The sequence below is a fragment of the Podarcis gaigeae genome (assembly GCF_964106915.1).
Source record: "Podarcis gaigeae genome assembly, chromosome: Z".
In the NCBI taxonomy this organism is placed as follows: domain Eukaryota; kingdom Metazoa; phylum Chordata; class Lepidosauria; order Squamata; family Lacertidae; genus Podarcis; species Podarcis gaigeae.
Genome location: NC_139691.1, coordinates 33,476,186 through 33,496,934, shown reverse-complemented (window position 1 = coordinate 33,496,934; position 20,749 = coordinate 33,476,186). Strand labels below are relative to the sequence as shown.

Genomic DNA, 20,749 nt, shown 5'->3' with positions numbered 1-20,749 from the left:
CCACTTTAGCTAATGGGCCTCCTGCTGCCGCTGTGCCACTGGAGCCCAATTTCTGTTCTTATCCTGAAGCAAAGTTCTTAACATGAAGCACTAATTCTGGGTTAGCGGAGTGTGTAACCTGAAGCGTATGTAACCTGAAGCGTATGGAACCTGAGGTACCACTGTACACAAACAGAAGTTCCCAGCATACTGAGCTGAAGTGTAAACAGACATGTGACACACAACAATCATGCCTGTTTCTTAAGGTGGAACAGAACATCCCAACAGTCCTATCCCACCCTCTCCCTGCTTCTGCTGTTGTGCTCACACTGCTGCCAGCCCTGCCACCACAACTCACCTGCAGCTGCACCTGTGCTGCCGCCATGATCCAGCTGCTGCTGCAAGGGTACAGCAATGAGGGCACATCAGCAGGGGTGAGGGCAATGGCACTTTGTGGGTGGCACACGCAAGGCCCCAGCAGGGCTGTCACCTGCACAACAGTGGTGGCCTCATGCACAATAAAGAGGATAATACCACGTACCACCCTGAGCTTCCCAGAGTGAGAATATAATATGAAACATGCTAAAATTAATCATGTAAAAGGACACCCAAGCGTAGTTCATTTATTAAAATTTATTTGCCAATATGTTTGTATTGTCATCAATGCTGCTTTATGAATTGGTCTTATGTACACTGAAGCTTTTCAATGTATTGTCTCTGCTTTTTAAATTGCTTCACAGTGGCTCTCCTGCTGCCATTGCACACTTGTCCAAGACTCTCTCTCCCAAGAAGAGAAAACTTGCGGCTCTCTAGATGTTGCTGGACTCCTACTCCCATCACCTCCAGCCAGCATGGACAATTATCAGGGGTAATGGGAATTGTAGTCCAACAAATTATGCAGGACAACAAGTTCCCCATCTCTGATCTATCCAGTACACCGACTGACTGTTGTCTGCAAATAAGGAAGTTTCAGAATGACTGTAGAACGAATGGCTGTGCTTTCCTGCAGGTGCCGAGAGGTCAATCCCAGGATTAAACCAACACATGACTGACTGAACCGTGATGTGATCCATTACAAGAGATTTGCTGAACTGCCCAATTGGTGTGTTCCATTTTCTCAAGCCATTTAAAACAAGTGACAAATCTGATTGCTCCTTTCCTCAGACACTCAGGGCATAGCCCGCGCAGGAAATCGTAGGCATCTTCTCACACACATCTTGTCATTTCTGGATAAAGAAGCAAGGCCAACTGACAGTCCTTTGGATTTGCCGTTTTTCCTCCCTTGGATGTCCTTGGGATTAAAGAAACAAGGGGTGGTGAATACATTAAATCCAGATTAAGTTTAGCTGGATGCAGCGGAGCCATCAACAGGGAAGAGCAACACATGAAAGCAAGAAAGAGGTGAGAGTTTATGTTTTAATTTCACCCTCCTGACTTAATAGGAATTCTTCAGCCTGCCTTGGTTTGCTAGCCACACATATTTGAAATATATTCCTGGCTATGACTTTCTGTTAGGTTAGGCCTAACTGACTGTTGGGAGATGGTCTTCAAGACGAAAGGGGAGATACAGTGTGTGAAGCAAGGGACCATCAATCTCTTACAGAGCCAAATCCTGGATCAAAGTCCATGTAAAGAGCTTTTTAAAGAGAGATTTGAGGAAAGGATGTATTTATTTATAAGGTGTTTTTTTTAATAAATAAAAATCTGCACTTCACTGTAAGGTCCCAGGATACTGTAGATTACAAGTGCATAATATACAGGTATACTCACTGCACTTGGGGTGGCATAGCTTAGAGAAGAGCTGAGTAAGAGGCAACATGATACAAGTATATAAAGAATTATGCATGGCATGGAGGAGGTGGACAGAGAAAAGCTGTTCCCTTTTAACGCTAGAGCTCACAGGCATCCAATGAAGATAAATTTTGAAAGATTCAGGGCAGACAAAATAAAACTACTACTTCACCTGGCTCACAGTTAAACTACAGAGCTCACCCCCATGAGAAGCAGCAATGGCCACCAATTCTGATGGCTTTAAAAAAGGATTTGACAGAGAAATGGACTATCAATGAGTGCTCGCCTTCATAGCTATGATCTGCCTCCACAACTGGAGGCAGTAATTCTTCTGAATAGCAATTGCTGGAAACTTCAGGAGGGGAGACTGCTGCTGTGCTCAGGTGACTGATGCCCTGCTTGCATGTCTGCCACAGGCATCTGACTGTGATGGACTAGATAGGGCACTAGCGTGATCTAGCAGGAGTGTTCTTATGTTCTCATGTGTGTGGAAGGACTGAGAGAGCACCATTCAGTTCTGCTATTCAAAACAAAATTGTGGAGTCCAAAATCTTTGATTTTAAGCATGTATTTTGTACTGAGTTCCGTTGATAGATCCTGGGGTCTTAGTTAAAATCTAAAGTGTGCTATTTATTTATTTTAAGCCATCAACCTGCCCTATACTGAAGTACGCACATAGCCACCAGTAAAGCATCCCCCCCCCCCATATTTTTAAGGGAAGAAAATCTTACAACAGGATTGTTGCTTTGATATTTTTCTTCAAGGACGGCGGGGAAAAGCCAGAGACTCACCCTGTCCCTGTTAATCTCTGTGGTTTGCTGGAGTATGTTTCACCTCTTCTCTTACTGCTGGTCTTGGCTGCAGGCTATCCAAGAGCCAATGAGGTAAATCTGGAGAGCAAGGATATCTGGTGCCCTGCGGGACTGGTGGGGAAGAAGGCTGGGAAGTCAGTGGTAGGTGAAGGCAAAGCCAGTTATAGATGGAGCCACAGGCTGAGCTAACTAACTTTGTCCCCATCCTCATTCCTATGGATTTCTACAAGGCAGTGGCGTAGCGTGGGTTGTCAGCACCCGGGGCAAGGCAAGTAATTTGCACCCCCTAACCCGTGGATTTGCGCACCCTAACCCTAACCCCCAGATGTTGCGCCCGGTGCGGCCGGCCCCCCCTGCAACCCCACACTACGCCACTGCTACAAGGGTAACATACTAAGGAGAATGAAAGTAACATGTGATGGCAGCCCCAGGACTAGTTGTTGGAATCCTGGAAGTCAAGCCCCAAGTTTGAGGAAAGTACTCTTTGGTGAGAGAACAGCAGCGATTTAACGTCGCAACGAAAAGCGTTGACTTCTGCATGTGGAACTGGGAGATGGCACAGTCTTGTTCTTTTCCTCAGACAGCAAATGCCTTGCTCTGGTCCTGCTTTTAGCCTCAATATCTTTTTCCTTTTTTTTTTTTTTAAAGGAACTGCTGCATTTAGTGCCTAAGCAAGCAGAGCATTCTGGGTAACGAGAGACTCGCCATACATCTCTCTGCCAGCTTTATACAACCACTGAATTCTGGTTTGTTTGCATAGTGCCAAACAAAGGTTGCTAAGGCAATAAGCTGAAGCCCTGCTGGTTGCCAAGTGATGCACTTCATGCTTCCATCCACTTCTGTTCCAAGTATATGTTGCCCTTTCAACTAGGCCTGTGCCCCACAAAAAAATCACTATAGCAACACAGAAGGCCTGCACTATGCTACTACGCATGCCACATTTTCACAAAGAGAGGGGATGAGTATGCCATGTTCCCTCAGAATGGCAATGCAATGATGAGGAAATATGTGCTCTGATTCATTTTTGCCTGCCATAAAGCCACAGTTATGTGCAGGAACAGAATTTCCCTTCAGTTCTTAAACAGAGAACTCCTCCACCTGTTGTGGGGTGAGGGGGAAGAGGAGAGAAATAAAACAGACCCTTCACATCACTGGTAATTCTCACAAAACGATGGCTTGTAAATAAACATTTTATGGAAGAATTATTGGTCCCACTATGGAGAGCTTCAGGGCCAAAGTACTCATTACAGTAATTACATTTTTGAAGAGGCATATTTAGGACTTGCCATGCATTTTTCTTGGGACGCAGGTGGCGCTGTGGGTTAAAGCCTCAGCGCCTAGGACTTGCCGATTGAAAGGTCGGCGGTTCGAATCCCTGCGGCAGGGTGCGCTCCCGCTGCTCGGTCCCAGCGCCTGCCAACCTAGCAGTTCGAAAGCACCTCCGGGTGCAAGTAGATAAATAGGGACCGCTTACCAACGGGAAGGTAAACGGCGTTTCCGTGTGCAGCTCTGGCTTGCCAGATGCAGCTTTGTCACGCTGGCCACGTGACCCGGAAGTGTCTCCGGGCAGCGCTGGCCCCTGGCCTCTTAAGTGAGATGGGCGCACAACCCCAGAGTCTGTCAAGACTGGGCCGTACGGGCAGGGGTACCTTTACCTTTACCTTATGCATCTTTCTTAACAAAAAAGTGCAGCCATATGGATGGAGAGGAAGGGTGGAATGTGTGCACAAAGCAGTTGTGTGTTTTTTTAAAGGTGTTTCCATGCAATAGTTTCTCACAGTCTCCCTCTGCAACAAAATAGTTTCTCACAGGGTCCCCTGCAACAAAATGTCATCCAAAGGCCAGCCCATGCTTTTTAAACATTTCATCTGGATTTCAGTTTACTATGGGAACTCTAATCCTCCCTCCCTGCAATGGTGTTACCAGATTGCATCTTTACATGACCCTTCTCTTTCCCATCAGGAAAGTGACCATTCTTGTCCTTGGCCTAGACAGCGCAGGAAAAAGTTCCCTTGTGAAAGAAATCCAGAGAGGTGAGTTGCTGAGCAGAACTTAATGTCAGCTAAGCTTTCCAGCTCTTCCACTCCTGAACCTGAACTCAGAGCCCAGTAGAGCCGACAGGAGTGTCTCTAAAGGCTCATCCACACTTAACCTTTGCTCTGCGTTTATAGGTCCATGCTTTTCAGGTCTGTGTCTGAGTATTCTGTTCCGTTCTGGTGCTTTCCCAAGGAAAACTCATGTTTTACCACCGAATCGGAGCAAGCAGCAATCCATTTGCTCTGATTCAGCAGTAAAACATGCTGGGACATAGACCTGGGAGGCCCAGACTTGTGCCTAGAGATGCGGCGCAAAAGGAAGTGTGAATGAGTCCCCAGCCTGTGCTGAAGGCCTTTCTTTCATATAACATTCCTCAGCCAGTCTTACATAGTTTAGTTCTAGGAGACTAGCTGTCAGGTAGACCTGAGTCTCACCATCAACCTATAACCCTTGTTGCTGATTTCAGCTGCCTATGAGCCCTGTACGCACTAGCTGACCTGACACATTACTCTGTACAACCGTCACTTAAATAGTAAATAATTCCCAATGTTTGGGCTGTGAGTACCATTGCTCAAACCGCCAAAATAGCAATACCTATGGCCAAGAGAGTAGTATCAGTAGGCTTGGGGAAACCCCAAAGTTTGCAAAAGAACAGAAAACTGGGAGACTACCAAAACAATATAATAAGGACTTGGGCTGCATGCATACCATACATTTAAAGCACACAAACAAAAATATTGAGACCTGTGGTTAACCCCTCACAGAGGTACAATTTCCAGCAAACTACAGTTCCCAGTATTGTTTGGGGGAATAAATGTGCTTTAAATGCATGGATGCATACACAGCCTGAGTGTATGCTGACTGTCAGGGGAATATAATGGGAAAAAGAGCTTGAATGGGCAAATACAATGGTATATCCTAGAGGAAGGAGCTGAACAGGAATGCTTCACTGTGCAACATTTTATATCAGGCCCTCCTTGCAACTTCCTATATTTTTTCTGGAAATTAGAGGAAAGCTCCTGTGGTGTATGACCTTACCTGTATTTTTACTTGAGACTGATGCCCGTTGTTGTTGTTTCATTTGCTCTTGCTACTTTTGTTTGCAGTCCTCTCCTGTGAAGTGCTTCCCATCACGAAGCCAAACCAGACGGCACTCAGGGTGGACAGGTTTGAGGTGTCCCTCATTGACCTGCCTGGTGGACAGCAGTCCTTGGGAACCTGGAGGGACCAATACAGCACCGCACATGGGATTATATTTGTGCTTGACTCCAGCGATGTGGCAAGGATGGAAGAGGCCAAGAAGACTCTCTCCCGTGTTCTGGGGCACCCCAAAGTTTCAGGAAAGCCTCTGTTACTGTGAGATACTGATTCTCCCGGCATCTTCCTTCCTTCCTTTGTACCCTGTGGTGAATGAATGGGTGTAAAACAGGGGCGGAGATTTCTCTCCCCTCTCCTCTCCTCTCCCCCTCCCCTGTTTTATTAGACCCACTAGGATTCCTCTTTGGGACGCAGGTGGTGCTGTGGGTTAAACCACAGAGCCTAGGACTTGCCGATCAGAAGGTCGGCGGTTCAAATCCCCGTGATGGGGTGAGCTCCCGTTGCTCAGTCCCTGCTCCTGCCAATCTAGCAGTTCGAAAGCACGTCAAAGTGCAAGTAGATAAATAGGTACCACTCCGGCGGGAAGGTAAACGGCATTTCCGTGTGCTGCTCTGGTTCGCCAGAAGCAGCTTAGTCATGCTGGCCACATGACCCGGAAGCTGTACGCCGGCTCCCTCAGCCAATAAAGCGAGATGAGCGCCAGAGTTGGTCACGACTGGACCTAATGGTCAGGGGTCCCTTTACCTAGGATTTTACCTCTTTAGGCCCATGAGGCCATTTCAGCCAAGCTACATCCACCTGCCATACACTTGACATTATATATGACATCAGATGCTGGGTATGCTATATCCACTGACATGAAAGAGAGGTTGCAGGCAGAACTGATCCGAGGCAACTACAAAGTGCCACAGAGAGCAGTAAAGAGAGTGGTTTTCATAGAATCATAGAATCATAGAGTTGGAAGAGACCACAAGGGCCATCGAGTCCAACCCCCAGCCAAGCAGGAAACACCATCAGAGCACTCCTGACATATGGCTGTCAAGCCTCTGCTTAAAGACCTCCAAAGAAGGAGACTCCACCACACTCCTTGGCAGCATATTCCACTGTCGAACAGCTCTTACTGTCAGCTCTTACTTGGAAGGTTTTATACCTTCCAAGTCATGATCAGATCCACAAGCCAGTTTACAGGGGAAACGACGCATCTCCAAGCCATCTCAATAAGCCTACACTCAGCCCACTTCTGTGATCAGTGAAAAGTTCCAGGGGCCAGGTTTTAGTTCCCTTTTGAAGGAGGCCACTGGAGACTCATTGGTGTTTTGTCATATCTGTGTTTATCTACAAACACACACAGAGAGAGCATAGTTGGAGGTGCAGGTTAAATGCTCCAAAAGCCCATGACTCCCGTAGTAGGTCTTACGGGAAACAGGTGCTGCTCCCTACAGCCAAATACTGTTACCTTACAGAGTTCTGGAGCTCCTCCAGATATTTACTGACCATTCATCCTGGTTTTCTTGCACAAGCTATTGTGGAGGATGTACAGTGTCCACTCTTTCTTGAGCATCCATTCTAATTTGTTTGATGAGGCAGTGATACAACAAATCACATTCATCCTGATTTGGGTGTGGGATGTTTATATGTCTTCTTCCCATTAATAATTTGTTTATCCCACACCTTTCAGTGCCTTCCCCCATCACATTCCTGACTTAAAAAGGTCACCCCTTTCCTTTCTTTTCTTTTCTTTTTTTTAAATGTACTACGGCAGCAGAGTGCTTTAATCTACTTTAATTGTGCAGACCTAATTTGCTACTATGTGCTTTAATCCTTCCCACAAAATAATGACAGCCTGAATCAGGGGTCAGCAAACTTTTCCAGCAGGGGGCCGCTCCACTGTCCCTGAGACCTTGTGGGGGGCCGGACTATATTTTTTTGGGGGGGTGAATGAATTCGTATGCCCCACAAATAACCCAGAGATGCATTTTAAATAAAAGGACACATTCTACTCATGTCAAAACACGCTGATTCCCGGACCATCCGCAGGCCAGATTTAGAAGGTGATTGGGCTGGATCCGGCCCCCGGGCCTTAGTTTGCCTACCCATGGTCTGGAAGCAGGGATAGACAGTTTAGCACTTTCCTAACCCTTTTCCTAACAAGAAGGGGTAAATCGGGATGAGTCATCTCTGACCATCACTTCATCTTTTTGGGCCCTCTTAGCACCCATGGAATAACACTGGCAAAATATCAAAGTTATTAGTAGTCTTTTATCAAGCCTAAAGTCACATCAACACCATACCTTTAAAGCACATAGCTTCCCCCCCCCCAAAAAAAAAACAATCCTGGGAGCTGTAGTTTGTTAAGTGTGCTGGGCATGGTAGCTCAGTGAGGGGTAAACTTCAGTTCCCAGAATTCCTTTGAGGAAGTCATGTGCTTTAAATGTGTGTTAAATGTGCTTTAAGCGTGTGGATCTGCCCATTCAAGACTGCATAGTGGACCTGGTGCCCTCCAGATGCTGTTGGACTTCGGGTTAGAGCATAAATTTGATTCAGCACACATTTAAAGCTTTAAAGCTTAGTCTATCAAGTTTGCACTTTCTAAAACAATATGCGAACAAAAACACAGCAATTATTTGTAATCCATTCTTACCCAAATTTTGTGATGCAGTTCTCCAAACAATGTTTACAAAAATGCATATATAAGGGGAAAGCGTGCATAAAAATGGAGATATTGTGGGGAGGGGGAGCGTACAAAATAGAGTTATATTATTAGGATACATTTTCACTGATGGATGTAAAATTGGAAAAAGGAGAAACTGAGAAGTAGACAGATCCTTTCACCTTTGTACTACAACTCCCACTAGCCACAGCCAGCATGGCCAATGGACAGCAGTTATGGGACGTGTAGTCTAACAACATCTGAATGGCCAAAGGTTCCCCATTGCTTTTTTAAATGGTATAGCTACAACAGTGAGTGTGCTGTTTGCTAATGGAATCTTGCCTTTCCGTCTGTTCTGTTTTCAAAATTCTATGTGAATGGTTCAAGGCTGGCAAACAAGCAGGACAAACTGGATGCTCTCTTGCCCTGTGAAATCATTGAGTGCCTGTCTCTGGAAAAGTTGGTGAATGAAAACAAGTCGTTGTGTCGAATTGTAAGTAAAAAGATACCCTCTTTACACAGGTTGGCTATTCTTCACAAGGGCTGGAAAGGAAGTCTCCCTTTTGTCCACTCTGCCCTTCATGATGAAGGGGCATCTCCACCCCCATCATTCTGCCCGGACGCTGAGGTCCAGCGCTGAGGGCCTTCTGCCGGTTCCCTCATTGCAAGAAGCAAAGCTACAGGGAACCAGGCAGAGGGCCTTCTCGGTAGTGGCGCCCGCCCTGTGGAACGCCCTTCCAGCAGATGTCAAAGCGATAAACAACTACCTGACATTCAGAAGACATCTTAAGGCAGCCCTGTTCAGGGAAGTTTTTAACGTGTGATATTTTACTGTATTTTGGGTTTCTATGGAAGCCGCCCAGAGTGGCTGGGGAGGCCCAGCCAGATGGGCGGGGTATAAATAATAATTTATTTATTTATTTATTTATTTATTTATTTATTTTATTTCATTTCCATGGAGTTTGTACAGACTGCTACTTCCTCTTGTTCAGATTACATATCCCATTTTAATTCCTGCCCAATGGAATTGAGGAAATTGGGTCAGAGAGATCTGGACAGGAAGTCCTTGCAGTCAGAGATGATGGGAGTTGTAGTCCCACAACACCTGGAATAATGGAGGCTGGTGGCCATTAGGACTGGTAAGACACCAGTCGGCAGACTCAGAAGCCATGACAGATGGAGCCAAATAATTCTAGTTTTGCCCACATCCAGTTCCCTGTGGTTGCACAAAGGCAACCAGAAGACTAAAAAGGGTAGAGATAACAGCCAGTGACCCCTCCCCCCTGCACACGTTGTAAGAAGGCAAGCAGGTAGGAGTTAACTGAGAGCAAGCGGACACCTCCTCTTGCCTCCTGGGTGGGTTGGCCCTGGAATTCAGCACTATCTTAGCAGTATCTAGCTCACATAAGGTCTAGTTTGCTCCTACCTTCGGGCAGGAGATACAGAAGTATAGTCAGCCGCACCAACAGGTTAAAGGACAGTTTTTATCCATGGGCTGTTGGGCTGCTGAATGGGAGAAAAAAATAGTGGTGCAATTGACTTCCGACAAGCACACAGAGCGCGAACAAGACTGAGTGTATGTGTGGGGCGGAGAGGGGCTCATTTAATTTCACTGCACACAGGTGGTGTAGTGACAATAAAGGTTAATTTTTATTGTTTGTTTGTTTGTTTGTTTGTTTGTTTGTTTGTTTGTATTTAGTTAACAACTCCTGATGCATAGAAAATACATTGATGGTTGTTTGGCAGAAAATGGCTTCTTGCAGCAAGCCGTTTCATCTACATCAATTTCCCTTACATCATGTAGCAGGTTTTGCATTGCACCAGGAAATGTCTCCCCTTTGCCTGCTGGTCTGAACATGTCACCAGAGAGGGCCTGCCAGAGTTTCTTGTAACAGACCTCCCATAGGTATTATGGTTTTGTTGTTGGCATCCATCTGCCAACTCACAGACTCCTCTACTTTCTTTGCCTTGAATGGGGCAGCTGGGTTTTCAGACTGGCTGTCCTCTACCTTCATCTTACAGGAACCATGTTCAGCTTCCAAAAGGCTTCCCAAAATCCAATGCTGGACCATCGTTCAAGGGCTACATTGGCTATTGCGTACAATTGCCACCAACTACAGTGTACTGTGTGGTCGCATCCAGGAAGACAGTCCTGAACAGCAAGTGTCACTAGAGCAGGAGGTATCCAAGAAAGTACAGAAATCCAGGAACAGGACATCAGAAGCCAGGTTCCTCCTCCTTCCTGCAAGCCTATGCTGTGTGTAATGCCTACTCTTAAGATCTTAGAGGGGGTTGGACCATAGCTCAGTGCTGGAGCATCTTGCTTTACATGCTGAAGGTCCTAGGTTCAATCCCCATCATTTCTATATAAGGGTGGGGGAAGATTTCTTGTATGAAATCCTGGAGGGCCGCTGCTGGTCAACATTGACAATATGGAGGTAGATGTGCCAATGGTTTGACTCAGTACTGTATAAAGCAGCTTACATTTTATGTTCCTAGAATGCATATGGGAGGGGCGCAGAATGGTGAGAAACGAAAACAAAGGTCAGTTTATAAGAAGATTGCTTAGTGCAGGGTGGTGAAGAGAGAGAAGGGGAAAGAGCAAAGTGATGAAAAGCTGAACAGAGAACAAGCTGGCAAAAGGGGAAAAGACAAGAAGGGAAGAATTAGAGCGGAAACTGAAGCAGGAGTCAACAACATGGAACCCAAGGTTCCAATAGGACCCTTGAGGTCTTACCTTGGGGCCAACGAAACCTCTGTGTCCGTCCCCCCCACACTGCCCTCTTGGTCATAAGGTAAAGAGAGTGCTTGCCTATTTCTTCTTTTAAAAGTACATAGAGATTAAGAAGGAAGTTGACAGAGTGGTGCTCTTTCCCACTTCCTTTTTCAGCTGTATGTGGTCTTCAAAGCTCAGCTTAATTCTATTGGATCTGGTTTTTACCCAGATTCCTTGGTAAAATGAAGTGTGTACATATACGGGGCATGTGTGCCCACAGACCTAAAAAGTAGAGCAAATGGGACAGGCTGAAATCAGAGACAGAAACTACTACCCAAACAACAGCAATTACTTGACATTGACTGAGGCTGAGAAACTGAGGGTGAGAAACAGTGAGTCCATATCGACACCATATATTTAACACAAATTTAAAGCACATCACCTTCTCCTGAAGAATCCTAGGAACCGTCATTTGTTAAAGGTGCTGGAATGTAGTTATGTAAACTACAACTCCCAGGGTTATTTGAGGGAACCCATGTGTTTCTAAAGTGCTTTAAATACATAGTAGGGATTTCACCTGATTTGCTCAAGGGTCCACCAGTAGATCTGCAGTTGAATAGAGACCAAGTTCTCCAAAAACTACATTAATTTGTTGTACCACATAGACAAAGAAGATGGCAGAGCTGTTTTTAGCACCACTGCTTAGTTTCAAAGTTGAAGGAATAGAATAATATGTACATATGTGTATCTTTTGAATAATTTATTACATCTGCCTTTAGGGAGTCATTGGCCAGAAGAGAGTGCAGCCAAGGTGGAAATGCCAAGATGGAGGAAAAGAAACCCACAAAGCTGCCCCAGAATATCCCCTCCCAGGTAACTGGTGATTCTGCTATATTTTGTCTGCCAGGAATTTTACACTTTTAAAGATGCAGTGTTTCATAAAATTAATTAGTGGCATAATGGGCAGGTTTAGACATCATGATAAACCACAATTAATTATTTACCACACGTGAACCATTTGCACCCAGTTTGCTCCTTGCTAGCACTGGGGAGAAACAGATCACAATTCCTTAGCATTACATCTGAGCCAGAAATCATGGGTCGTTTCACTCAAACAAACTCATGATCAGGAAGTCAAGAACAATCCATGTGTGGGCAATGGGGATGCAAAAAGGCATCATTTTCTGTCCCATTCCACCTTGCATTCATTTCAGCAGCTCATCTTCCATCAAAATTGCTGTTGCTTATCTCACTGTCCGCCATGGCAAAACTACATAATTTATGTGATTTATGTAATTAATTCCACAAATTACGTAAATTATGTTGTCATCATGCTACTCCACCGCATTCATTTCAATGCAAAGGAAATGCAATGCAAATGTGGGAGGGGGGTACGTAATCAATTATGTATTGTTTGCAGGCTCAAGGCAGCAGCAACAGTGAATGCCAATTGTATTTGCTGTTCTGGACATGAGATGAATACAGTGGTACCTCGGGTTACATACACTTCAGGTTACATATGCTTCAGGTTCCACTAACGGACTCCCCTAACCCAGAAATAGTACCTCGGGTTAAGAACTTTGCTTCAGGATGAGAACAGAAATCGTGCTCCAGCAGCGCAGCGGCAGCGGGAGGCCCCATTAGCTAAAGTGGTGCTTCAGGTTAAGAACAGTTTCAGGTTAAGAACGGACCTCCAGAACGAATTAAGTATGTAACCAGAGGTACCACTGTAGGTGAACATTGGCAGTTTCCATTTTCATTGGAATTCTCCAGCATCCCTAGCGCGCAGGGCCATAGTTCAATGGCACAGAACCTTCTTTCCAGGCGGAAACGCCCAGGTTCAATCCTTGGCATTTACAAGTTGGCCAGTGCAACTTATAATTCCTCCCTGAAAGTGTGAAAGGCTGCTGCCAGTCCGTTACTGAGCTAGATGGACCAATTGTTTGGCTCAGTTATATACTGTAGCTTCCTATGTTCCTGACATTTTCTGTGCCACGCTTTCTGAAAGCATTCCCAGAGACAGGGCTTTTTCTCACACGCACACACTTTGTTTCTGCTCAGCAGGAAGAAATGCCGGTGGCCTCCAAGAAAAAGAAAGGGAAATTAAAGCTGAAGGTGAAGAAGAAAGGTTTGGTGCAGTCGGAGAATACCTTGACAGAAGATGACAGTGCGAAAGCAGCAAGTGGGAGCAAAGTGGGAGGTGTCACTGTCTGCCGTCCCAGCAACAAGGTTGCGCAAGAGAACCCCAGAGTTCTGGAAACAGCTGCACCCCCAGCAGGTAAACATAGATTTCTTAGAAACATGAGAGAAACGCTAGAAGCATGACGATGAAGAAGAAGTAGCAGTATTATATTTCCATCCCACCTTTCTTCCAAAGAGCTTGAGGTGGCACAGGTAGTGCTCCCCCTCTCCATTTTATCCTCACACCAATCCTGTGAGGTAGGTTAGGGTTGAGAGACAGTGACTGGCCCAAGATCACTTCAGTGAGCTTCAGGTTTGAGTGAGTCTCTGTAGAACTTCCTCAGAGTGCGCTGTCAGCTGCAAACAACATCTCGCAGGTAAAGATCTGCCGTGCTTTCATCTTGGCATGGACAGGCCTCCATCACTCTTGAATAGAAGTCCACACTGTCCTCAGCTGAGCTGAAGGCATTGGAGAGCAACAGGGAGAAGAATGTGCCAAAGAGAGTCAAGGTGAGAACACAGCCCTGTTTCACACCACCTATTATAGGGAAGGTGGACAAGGATGAACCATCATGCTGTCACTGGGGGGGAACAAAATCTCATTTCTCAATCAGATTGTTCCTCCAATCTTCTGTTGCCATTTGTAGCATTTGAATGTCCACCTGGTTGTTTAGTTCTAGGTTTAGCTCTAGTGCTTTTATTAGTCCAGTCTGCAATTTCATAGAATCATAGAGTTGGAAGAGACCACAAGGGCCATCGAGTCCAACCCCCTGCCAAGCAGGAAACACCATCAGAGCACTCCTGACATATGGTTGTCAAGCCTCTGCTTAAAGACCTCCAAAGAAGGAGACTCCACCACACTCCTTGGCAGCAATTTCCACTGTCGAACAGCTCTTACTGTCAGGAAGTTCTTCCTAATGTTTAGGTGGAATCTTCTTTCTTGTAGTTTGGATCCATTGCTACATGTCCGCTTCTCTGGAGCAGCAGAAAACAACCTTTCTCCCTCCTCTATGTGACATCCTTTTATATATTTGAACATGGCTATCATATCACCCCTTAACCTCCTCTTCTCCAGGCTAAACATGCCCAGCTCCCTTAGCCGTTCCTCATAAGGCATCGTTTCCAGGCCTTTGACCATTTTGGTTGCCCTCCTCTGGACACGTTCCAGTTTGTCAGTGTCCTTCTTGAACTGTGGTGCCCAGAACTGGACACAGTACTGCAGGTGAGGTCTGATCAGAGCAGAATACAGTGGCACTATTACTTCCCTTGATCTAGATGCTATACTCCTATTGATGCAGCCCAGAATTGCATTGGCTTTTTTAGCTGCCGCGTCACACTGTTGGCTCATGTCAAGTTTGTGGTCAACCAAGACTCCTAGATCCTTTTCACATGTACTGCTCTCAAGCCAGGTGTCACCCATCTTGTATTTGTGCCTCTCATTTTTTTTGCCCAAGTGCAATACTTTACATTTCTCCCTGTTAAAATTCATCTTGTTTGTTTTGGCCCAGTTCTCTAAAACAAATAGATAGATAGATAGATAGATAGATAGCCCAGATAGATATTTAAATTTCTGTTTGAAAGCTCTGCCCGATCTGAGACAGGAGCTTTCCTTATCTTGCTTATGTAGCAGTCTGATTCTTTGTCTTCCTCCACAGTTGTTTGCATTTTCATGCCTTTTTGTGTTCTCATTCCTCCCTTGACCATCTCTGAATCTGAGGCCTGAAAGAAGGATTTGTCAATTTCTTCTTGAATACTGAGTCTTGCTTACTTCTTTTTTGGACCCTGGAGTCTGTGTGGCTTTAGTCTGCCAGAGCAGGAATAAAGTTTTAGAATTGTATGTGTCTTCTCTGCATCAAAGTAGTCCTTAGGCAATTAGACAGTAAACTATGCTGCCATTTAGCTCCTTGGCTAGCCATGCTCCCCAAACGCTGGTGAATTTTCATGAGGATTCCTTTAAAAAAATATGTGTGTAAATGCTACATATATGCAGAGAACTGAATTTATGATTGGAAAAATGAGAGATTGAGAAAACCACTACTGACAGATCCTTCTGTCCCTGCTAGTTACTATGATGTGGCTCTGAAATCAGGTTTGAGTCTGTAGCACAAATATGGGATTCTGGTTAATTCTGTCCTCCTGAACCAGTACCTATAGATCAAACCATAGTTTACTGTGGCTTGCAAACCAGAGAATTTATTCCATTCCCCCCTCCCTACTTCTTCTTCTTTTTTTTTTTCAGGACAAAGCACAAAGAAGAAAAATAAAAGACTGAAAAATAAAGTCAAATCTCAGGAATCATCACAGACCCAGCCAAACGAGCACCTATCAAGCACTTTTGGTACATCTTACTCAGCTAGGAAAGGGGTTTGTGGGAAGAGTTGCAAAATATCAAGGATACTCATTAAAGCAACAAATAAGTTTGATTAGCTTGGGGGGGGGAGACAAAAGCTCTGCGTGTTTTAGGGTCTTGAGCCAGATTGTGGGCAAATGTGAAGTCCTGTGGCAGTGCTTCCAAACCGAGGTGGAAGCAGTATTAGGCAAAATTGCATATAAAACACGTGTATAAGGGAGAATTTCTCACTAAAATGCTGAAAAATGTTCGTGAGGACTTGCCAAGTTATGTAGAAATGTGGATAAATAAATGTTCAAGGCTAGAAAAATTATAAACTGAGAGAACCCAGCTTTTACATATTTGCCCATTCCTACTTTAGACTAACCATTTACTTAGCTGTCTTGTTCATCCTTGGGTGGATAACTAGGGTATGAATCTTCTTAAATAATTGTCAGATTTATATGATCCCACCTGCTGAAGCACCTGTTGTTGTTGGCATTCATCTGTCTTGAGAGGCACTGGTGTGCACCTCTGGAGATGAAGCCAGACCACTGTGTTAGCAGTGTCTCCCCAGGGCACAAGCCTGGGCAGTGTGGAGGTCCTGGGATCCCCAGAGGACAAGACCCTCCCTCTCAGCCTCCCTGATGTAGTCCAAATGAAAGCAGAGAAATACATTTGTCACCAGCTTGGCTGCAGGAGTTGCTGGAAGAAGGCGGACAAAGGGCCATCCAGCTGTCTTAGGGACTCTGCTTTTGATTTGAGTAGGACTAGAGGTCTTGTTATTTCCTTTGTATGTATAACAGTTAAGAAAAAGTAATTAGATCAGTCCAGTGTGACTGTGCCCTACTTTACAGAGGATGGTCCCCTGTTTGAAGGGCTGTCTGCTTCAAAATTCTTTAAAGAACCATAAAAAGGGAGAACTTCCAGAGGCCAGTGAAGTTTCCCATCAACAGTTAGCAGCAGGATTGCAGACTGAGCAGGTCTCCTGGTCACAATCTTCCCCACTTTGTGCAAATGTATGTCCTCTTTTTTCCTCTTTCTGGCAATCTGTAAGTGGTCACCCTGTTTCATCCATGGCTCCTTCTTCCACAGATTTGTATCGGAGAGCCATGCTGGCTCTGAAAATGCAGCCACAGGGCCGGAAGCCACAGTCTACAACCATTCCCTAAATGAGATGCTCCACACTTTCCCTTGGGACTGGGGATTCAAAGTGGTACTAAGAGAATTGAAGAAACTGCAGCAGCAAGGCCAAACCTGATTCTGAGGTGTTCCAAGCTCATCTCTGCAAGATGTTGCAAGGTGTTTAAAGGGGCATGTGTTAGCATACAGTTGGTAGTTGACGGAAAGAGCCCTCCCCAAATGGAAAGCTAGGGAGCTTCCTGCCTATCGCTGTTTTCGAGGAGGTTCAATCACATACTGACAAAGTAAAGTTGTGCAATTATAAGAGGTCTTGCGCAACAAATTCGCTTCCCTCAAAACACTGAACTTCTTTTGCAATAAGGAAAGGGAAAGGCACTGGAATGTGTGGGATAATGCTAGTTTTTAACACAAGGATCATCTTAACTTCGTGGAAGCAAATCATAACAAATCCTCATTAAATAGCCAATGGCAGCTAATTTCCTTGCAATGAAATCAGGATGAAATCTTTACTAACATGGCAACTGGAAGTATCCGTGGTCTCAGAATTAGAAGAGTGGGGTGCCTTCAGAACTCCTCCAAGTCATTTTGCTACCTGAGGCAGAAGACAAGATGATGTGTTCGCCGCGCCCTATTCTACACAAGAAGCCGAACAAGATTGGTGGTTGAATCTTCCTTCAGCATTGGCAACAAAACAGCATCTCCACCATGCCTGAAGGTAGCAGACTTGCATAGGGAGCACATTGTAGGCCACTTGTGCGCACAGCTCCCCAGAATCTTGCTGCTGTTCCCTGCCTCCCAGCATTTCCTGCTTGAGCTGGTTGCCTCATTCTGCCTAATAGTTGAGTTGGCCCTGGGTGGCTCTGGGGCAGCGATGGAGAACCTTTTTCATTTCTTTGATGGCTAACTTTCCATGAGCCACATGCCAGTAGCCTCTCCCTCTCCCTCTCCCTCTCCCTCTCCCTCTCCCTCTCCCTCTCCCTCTCTCTCTCTCTCTCTCTCTCTCTCACACACACACACACACACACACACACACTTATTTACATCCACACACAAATACAATTTTGCATTCATACACATGCACACATTATACCCACATGCATCTATTCTCACATATAACATACACACATTCAGTACTTCTCTCCCTCTCTCCCAGACACTTCTGTGAAATTAGAATTTAGAAATTGCCTTATCCTTTATGTCCAACTGTGATTGACAAGTGGGCTCTCCCTTAGGACCATTACCTGTACCAAATGATATTTTATTTTGTATATTGTTTTTCAAAACTGTTGGTTTCATCTGTACTTTCATAATTTTATTGTGTCTACTTTTAAAGTTTGTCGATTTTATTGATATTTTCTTATGAATATTTTATATTATTTTGTGTAAGCCATTTAGAGAGGGTTTATTATTATTATTATTATTAAGTGGGATATAACTCTTGTTAAATAAATTTAAAAAGTAAATGTACAACTATGGGGAGTACTCAGAGGCTGAAACAGTCTTCTCTTGGAGTACTGCCAGAGGCTCTGTGGATTCCATAAACCTCAAACAGCACAATTGTGGCTTGATTGAACATAGAATCATAAAGCAGTACAGATTGTTCCCTTCTGAAAGAAAATTATATGAAAATGATGTATAGATGGTATGTAACACCAGTACAGATAGCAAAAATGCATAAAACTGGCTCTAACATTTGCTGGAAATGTAAAGAAAAAGAAGGCACTTTTTATCATATGTGGTGGCAATGTAAAGAAATTTAAAAACTTTGGGAAATGATATATATAATGAATTGAAGAATATGTTTAAAATGACATTTGTAAAAAAAAGAAGAAGAAGAAGCATTTTTGTTAGGGATTGTAGAACAAGACCTGCCAAGAATAACAAGGTATTTATTTAATGAGGAAACCCCAACAAAAGAACAGTGGCAAGAGAAATTGATGAATTATGCAGAATTGCCTAAATTGACATACAAACTGCGAGACAAGGACAACTGTGACTTTAAGGAGGAATGGGAACTTTATACAAATTATTTAAAAACACAACAAAATGAACTGGACTCCTTGGCAGGTTTTGAATTAAACATACACAGATTCATTGTTGACAACATGATGGAAAGATATGTAAGGATATATACAATTTTATAATATGCAGAGAAAATATGTGCAGTGAAACCAGGAAGAGGAGCTGAGGGAAGTCCTGGTTGGGGGGGGGGGATTTTGTAGGTGATTATATGGTATGATAATTTGTTATGTGGAAATTGAGCAATAAAGAATTTTTTTTAAAAAAAGAAGCATAAAGCGGTAGAGGTGGATGGGACACCAATGGTAATCCAGTCTACCCCACTTCAATACAGAAATCTCAACTAGATCATATATGACAGTTAGTCATCCAACTTCTGCTTAAAACCTCCAAGGTCTACCACCTCTCATGGGAGTCTGTTCAACTGTCGAACATCTCTGTCAGAAAGTTCTTTCTGATGTTTCATAGGAATCTCCTTTCTTGTAATTTGAATCTATTGGTTCAGGTCCTAACCTCTGGAGGAGAAAACAAGCTTTCTCCATCTTCCGCATGATAGCCCTGTAAGTATTTGAAGATAGCTATCATATCTCAGTCTCCTCTTATCCAGGCTAAACATACCCAACTCCCTCAACCGTTCCTCATCAGGCTTGTTTTCCAGAGCCTTGACCATCTTGGTTGCACTCCTCTGCACACATTCCAGCTTATCAATGTTCTTCTTAAATTGTGGCACCCAGAACTGGACACAGGACTCCACAGGTTTGATGGGACTCTTAGTAAAGTGACATCTGGTGAGTCCTGTTCTAACTCAATAAAGACTCATGAAACAGCATCCTTCCAATCTGGTGAAAGGCTGTTGTTTTCTCGTGGTTAAATTTTGCAGCATGGCATTAGCGCAAATATAATGCCTTAGTGGTGGGTTTATACTGGACCATCTGCACACCTGTTCACTTTATTAGCTGTTCTGAAATGCTTCCCCAGTGTTATTGCATTACTGCCACCTGCACTATACTACAAGAAAAGTTGTTGAAAGAAAGGTAAGAACCAAAAGTTCTAGGATAGGCACTGATTGGTAGTGAAGTAGTATGTCTGCTCCAAAACATTTGCAGGCACAAACAGTATTGAAAGCGGGGTCACGTATAACTGCCCCAGTGCCATCACGAGCACAGGCCATCATGAATGCACAATTTTAAAAATGATGCATAGAAGGTCCCATGGAAAACACTCTCCCTCCCCAGTTCCTCCAAAGGTCTCTGGACTGGCCCTGGACATTTTGGAGCTTGAAACAAAATGCCCTGCCACCACCCTCCCCCTGCAGATCTGGGACCACGCCACCTTTGCCTTTGCTGTTGCTGTGTCTCAGCGCCCACCGTAAGGAGATAAAACTAGTCTCAAAGATGCTTTGGAGGGAAGCATGCTTTAAATGCATGGTGTGTACATACCGTATTTTTCGCTCCATAGGGCGCACCGGACCATAGGACGCACCGACCCCTCTCGCTCTCCAGGCTTCAGCGAAAGCCTGCATTCACTCCACAGGACACACACACATTTCCCCTTCATTTTTGGAGGGGGAAAACTGCGTCCTATAGAGTGAAAAATACGGTAGTTATGTCGCAGGGAAAAAACAAAAGCAGTTGTGCTGACTTATATGAAAGATGTCAAATTCCACATTAGGGCCCTACTATGCTAGGCCAGTCAAAATGTTCCGAAAGGGTATGCAAGCTTTCCAGTTCTCTGGAAGACTTCATTGGGTTGATGGTAAACAAAATAAGGTTGGTTTTGGACTAAGACTCTTAGTTTTTGCTAAAGATGGAGCTTCTAACACATTTATTTATTTTTATTATTTTTACAATGGGGGGAGGGAGTCCCCTAAATTCCTGGATTTAGTGAAAGTTTGAATTAATTAAGGTTTGATTCAACTTTGCCAAACGCAGAAACCCCAGGATTTAGTTATGCTAAATGAAGGGCAGTATACTATTACTACTAATAATAATAAT

The 20,749-nt window shown here is 44.4% G+C and overlaps 1 protein-coding gene and 1 long non-coding RNA gene across 2 annotated transcripts; one reads left to right on the top strand and one right to left on the bottom strand.

Moving 5' to 3' along the window:
* Nucleotides 1-597: 597 nt before the first annotated feature.
* Nucleotides 598-2,694, bottom strand: LOC310837078. Its single transcript, XR_014560413.1, has 2 exons — nucleotides 2,562-2,694; nucleotides 598-1,270 (listed from the first exon to the last, which is right to left on the bottom strand). It is a non-coding gene; the product is annotated as an uncharacterized lncRNA (long non-coding RNA).
* ARL13A (ARF like GTPase 13A) lies at nucleotides 1,294-17,659 on the top strand. The gene is made up of 11 exons (XM_083723000.1): nucleotides 1,294-1,380; nucleotides 1,495-1,607; nucleotides 2,535-2,654; nucleotides 4,545-4,615; nucleotides 5,726-5,975; nucleotides 8,755-8,860; nucleotides 10,390-10,595; nucleotides 11,863-11,956; nucleotides 13,145-13,361; nucleotides 15,504-15,602; nucleotides 16,689-17,659. Coding segments are annotated over exons 2-11 (1,242 nt in total). The 5' UTR covers nucleotides 1,294-1,380; nucleotides 1,495-1,605; the 3' UTR covers nucleotides 16,766-17,659.
* Nucleotides 17,660-20,749: the final 3,090 nt, after the last annotated feature.

Bases quoted from the DNA above. Each gene is read 5' to 3' on its own strand.
- ARL13A (XM_083723000.1), top strand. The intron at 4,616-5,725 runs GTGAGTTGCTGA...TTTTGTTTGCAG, and splicing joins TGTGAAAGAAATCCAGAGAG to TCCTCTCCTGTGAAGTGCTT. The intron at 11,957-13,144 runs GTAACTGGTGAT...GTTTCTGCTCAG, and splicing joins CCCAGAATATCCCCTCCCAG to CAGGAAGAAATGCCGGTGGC.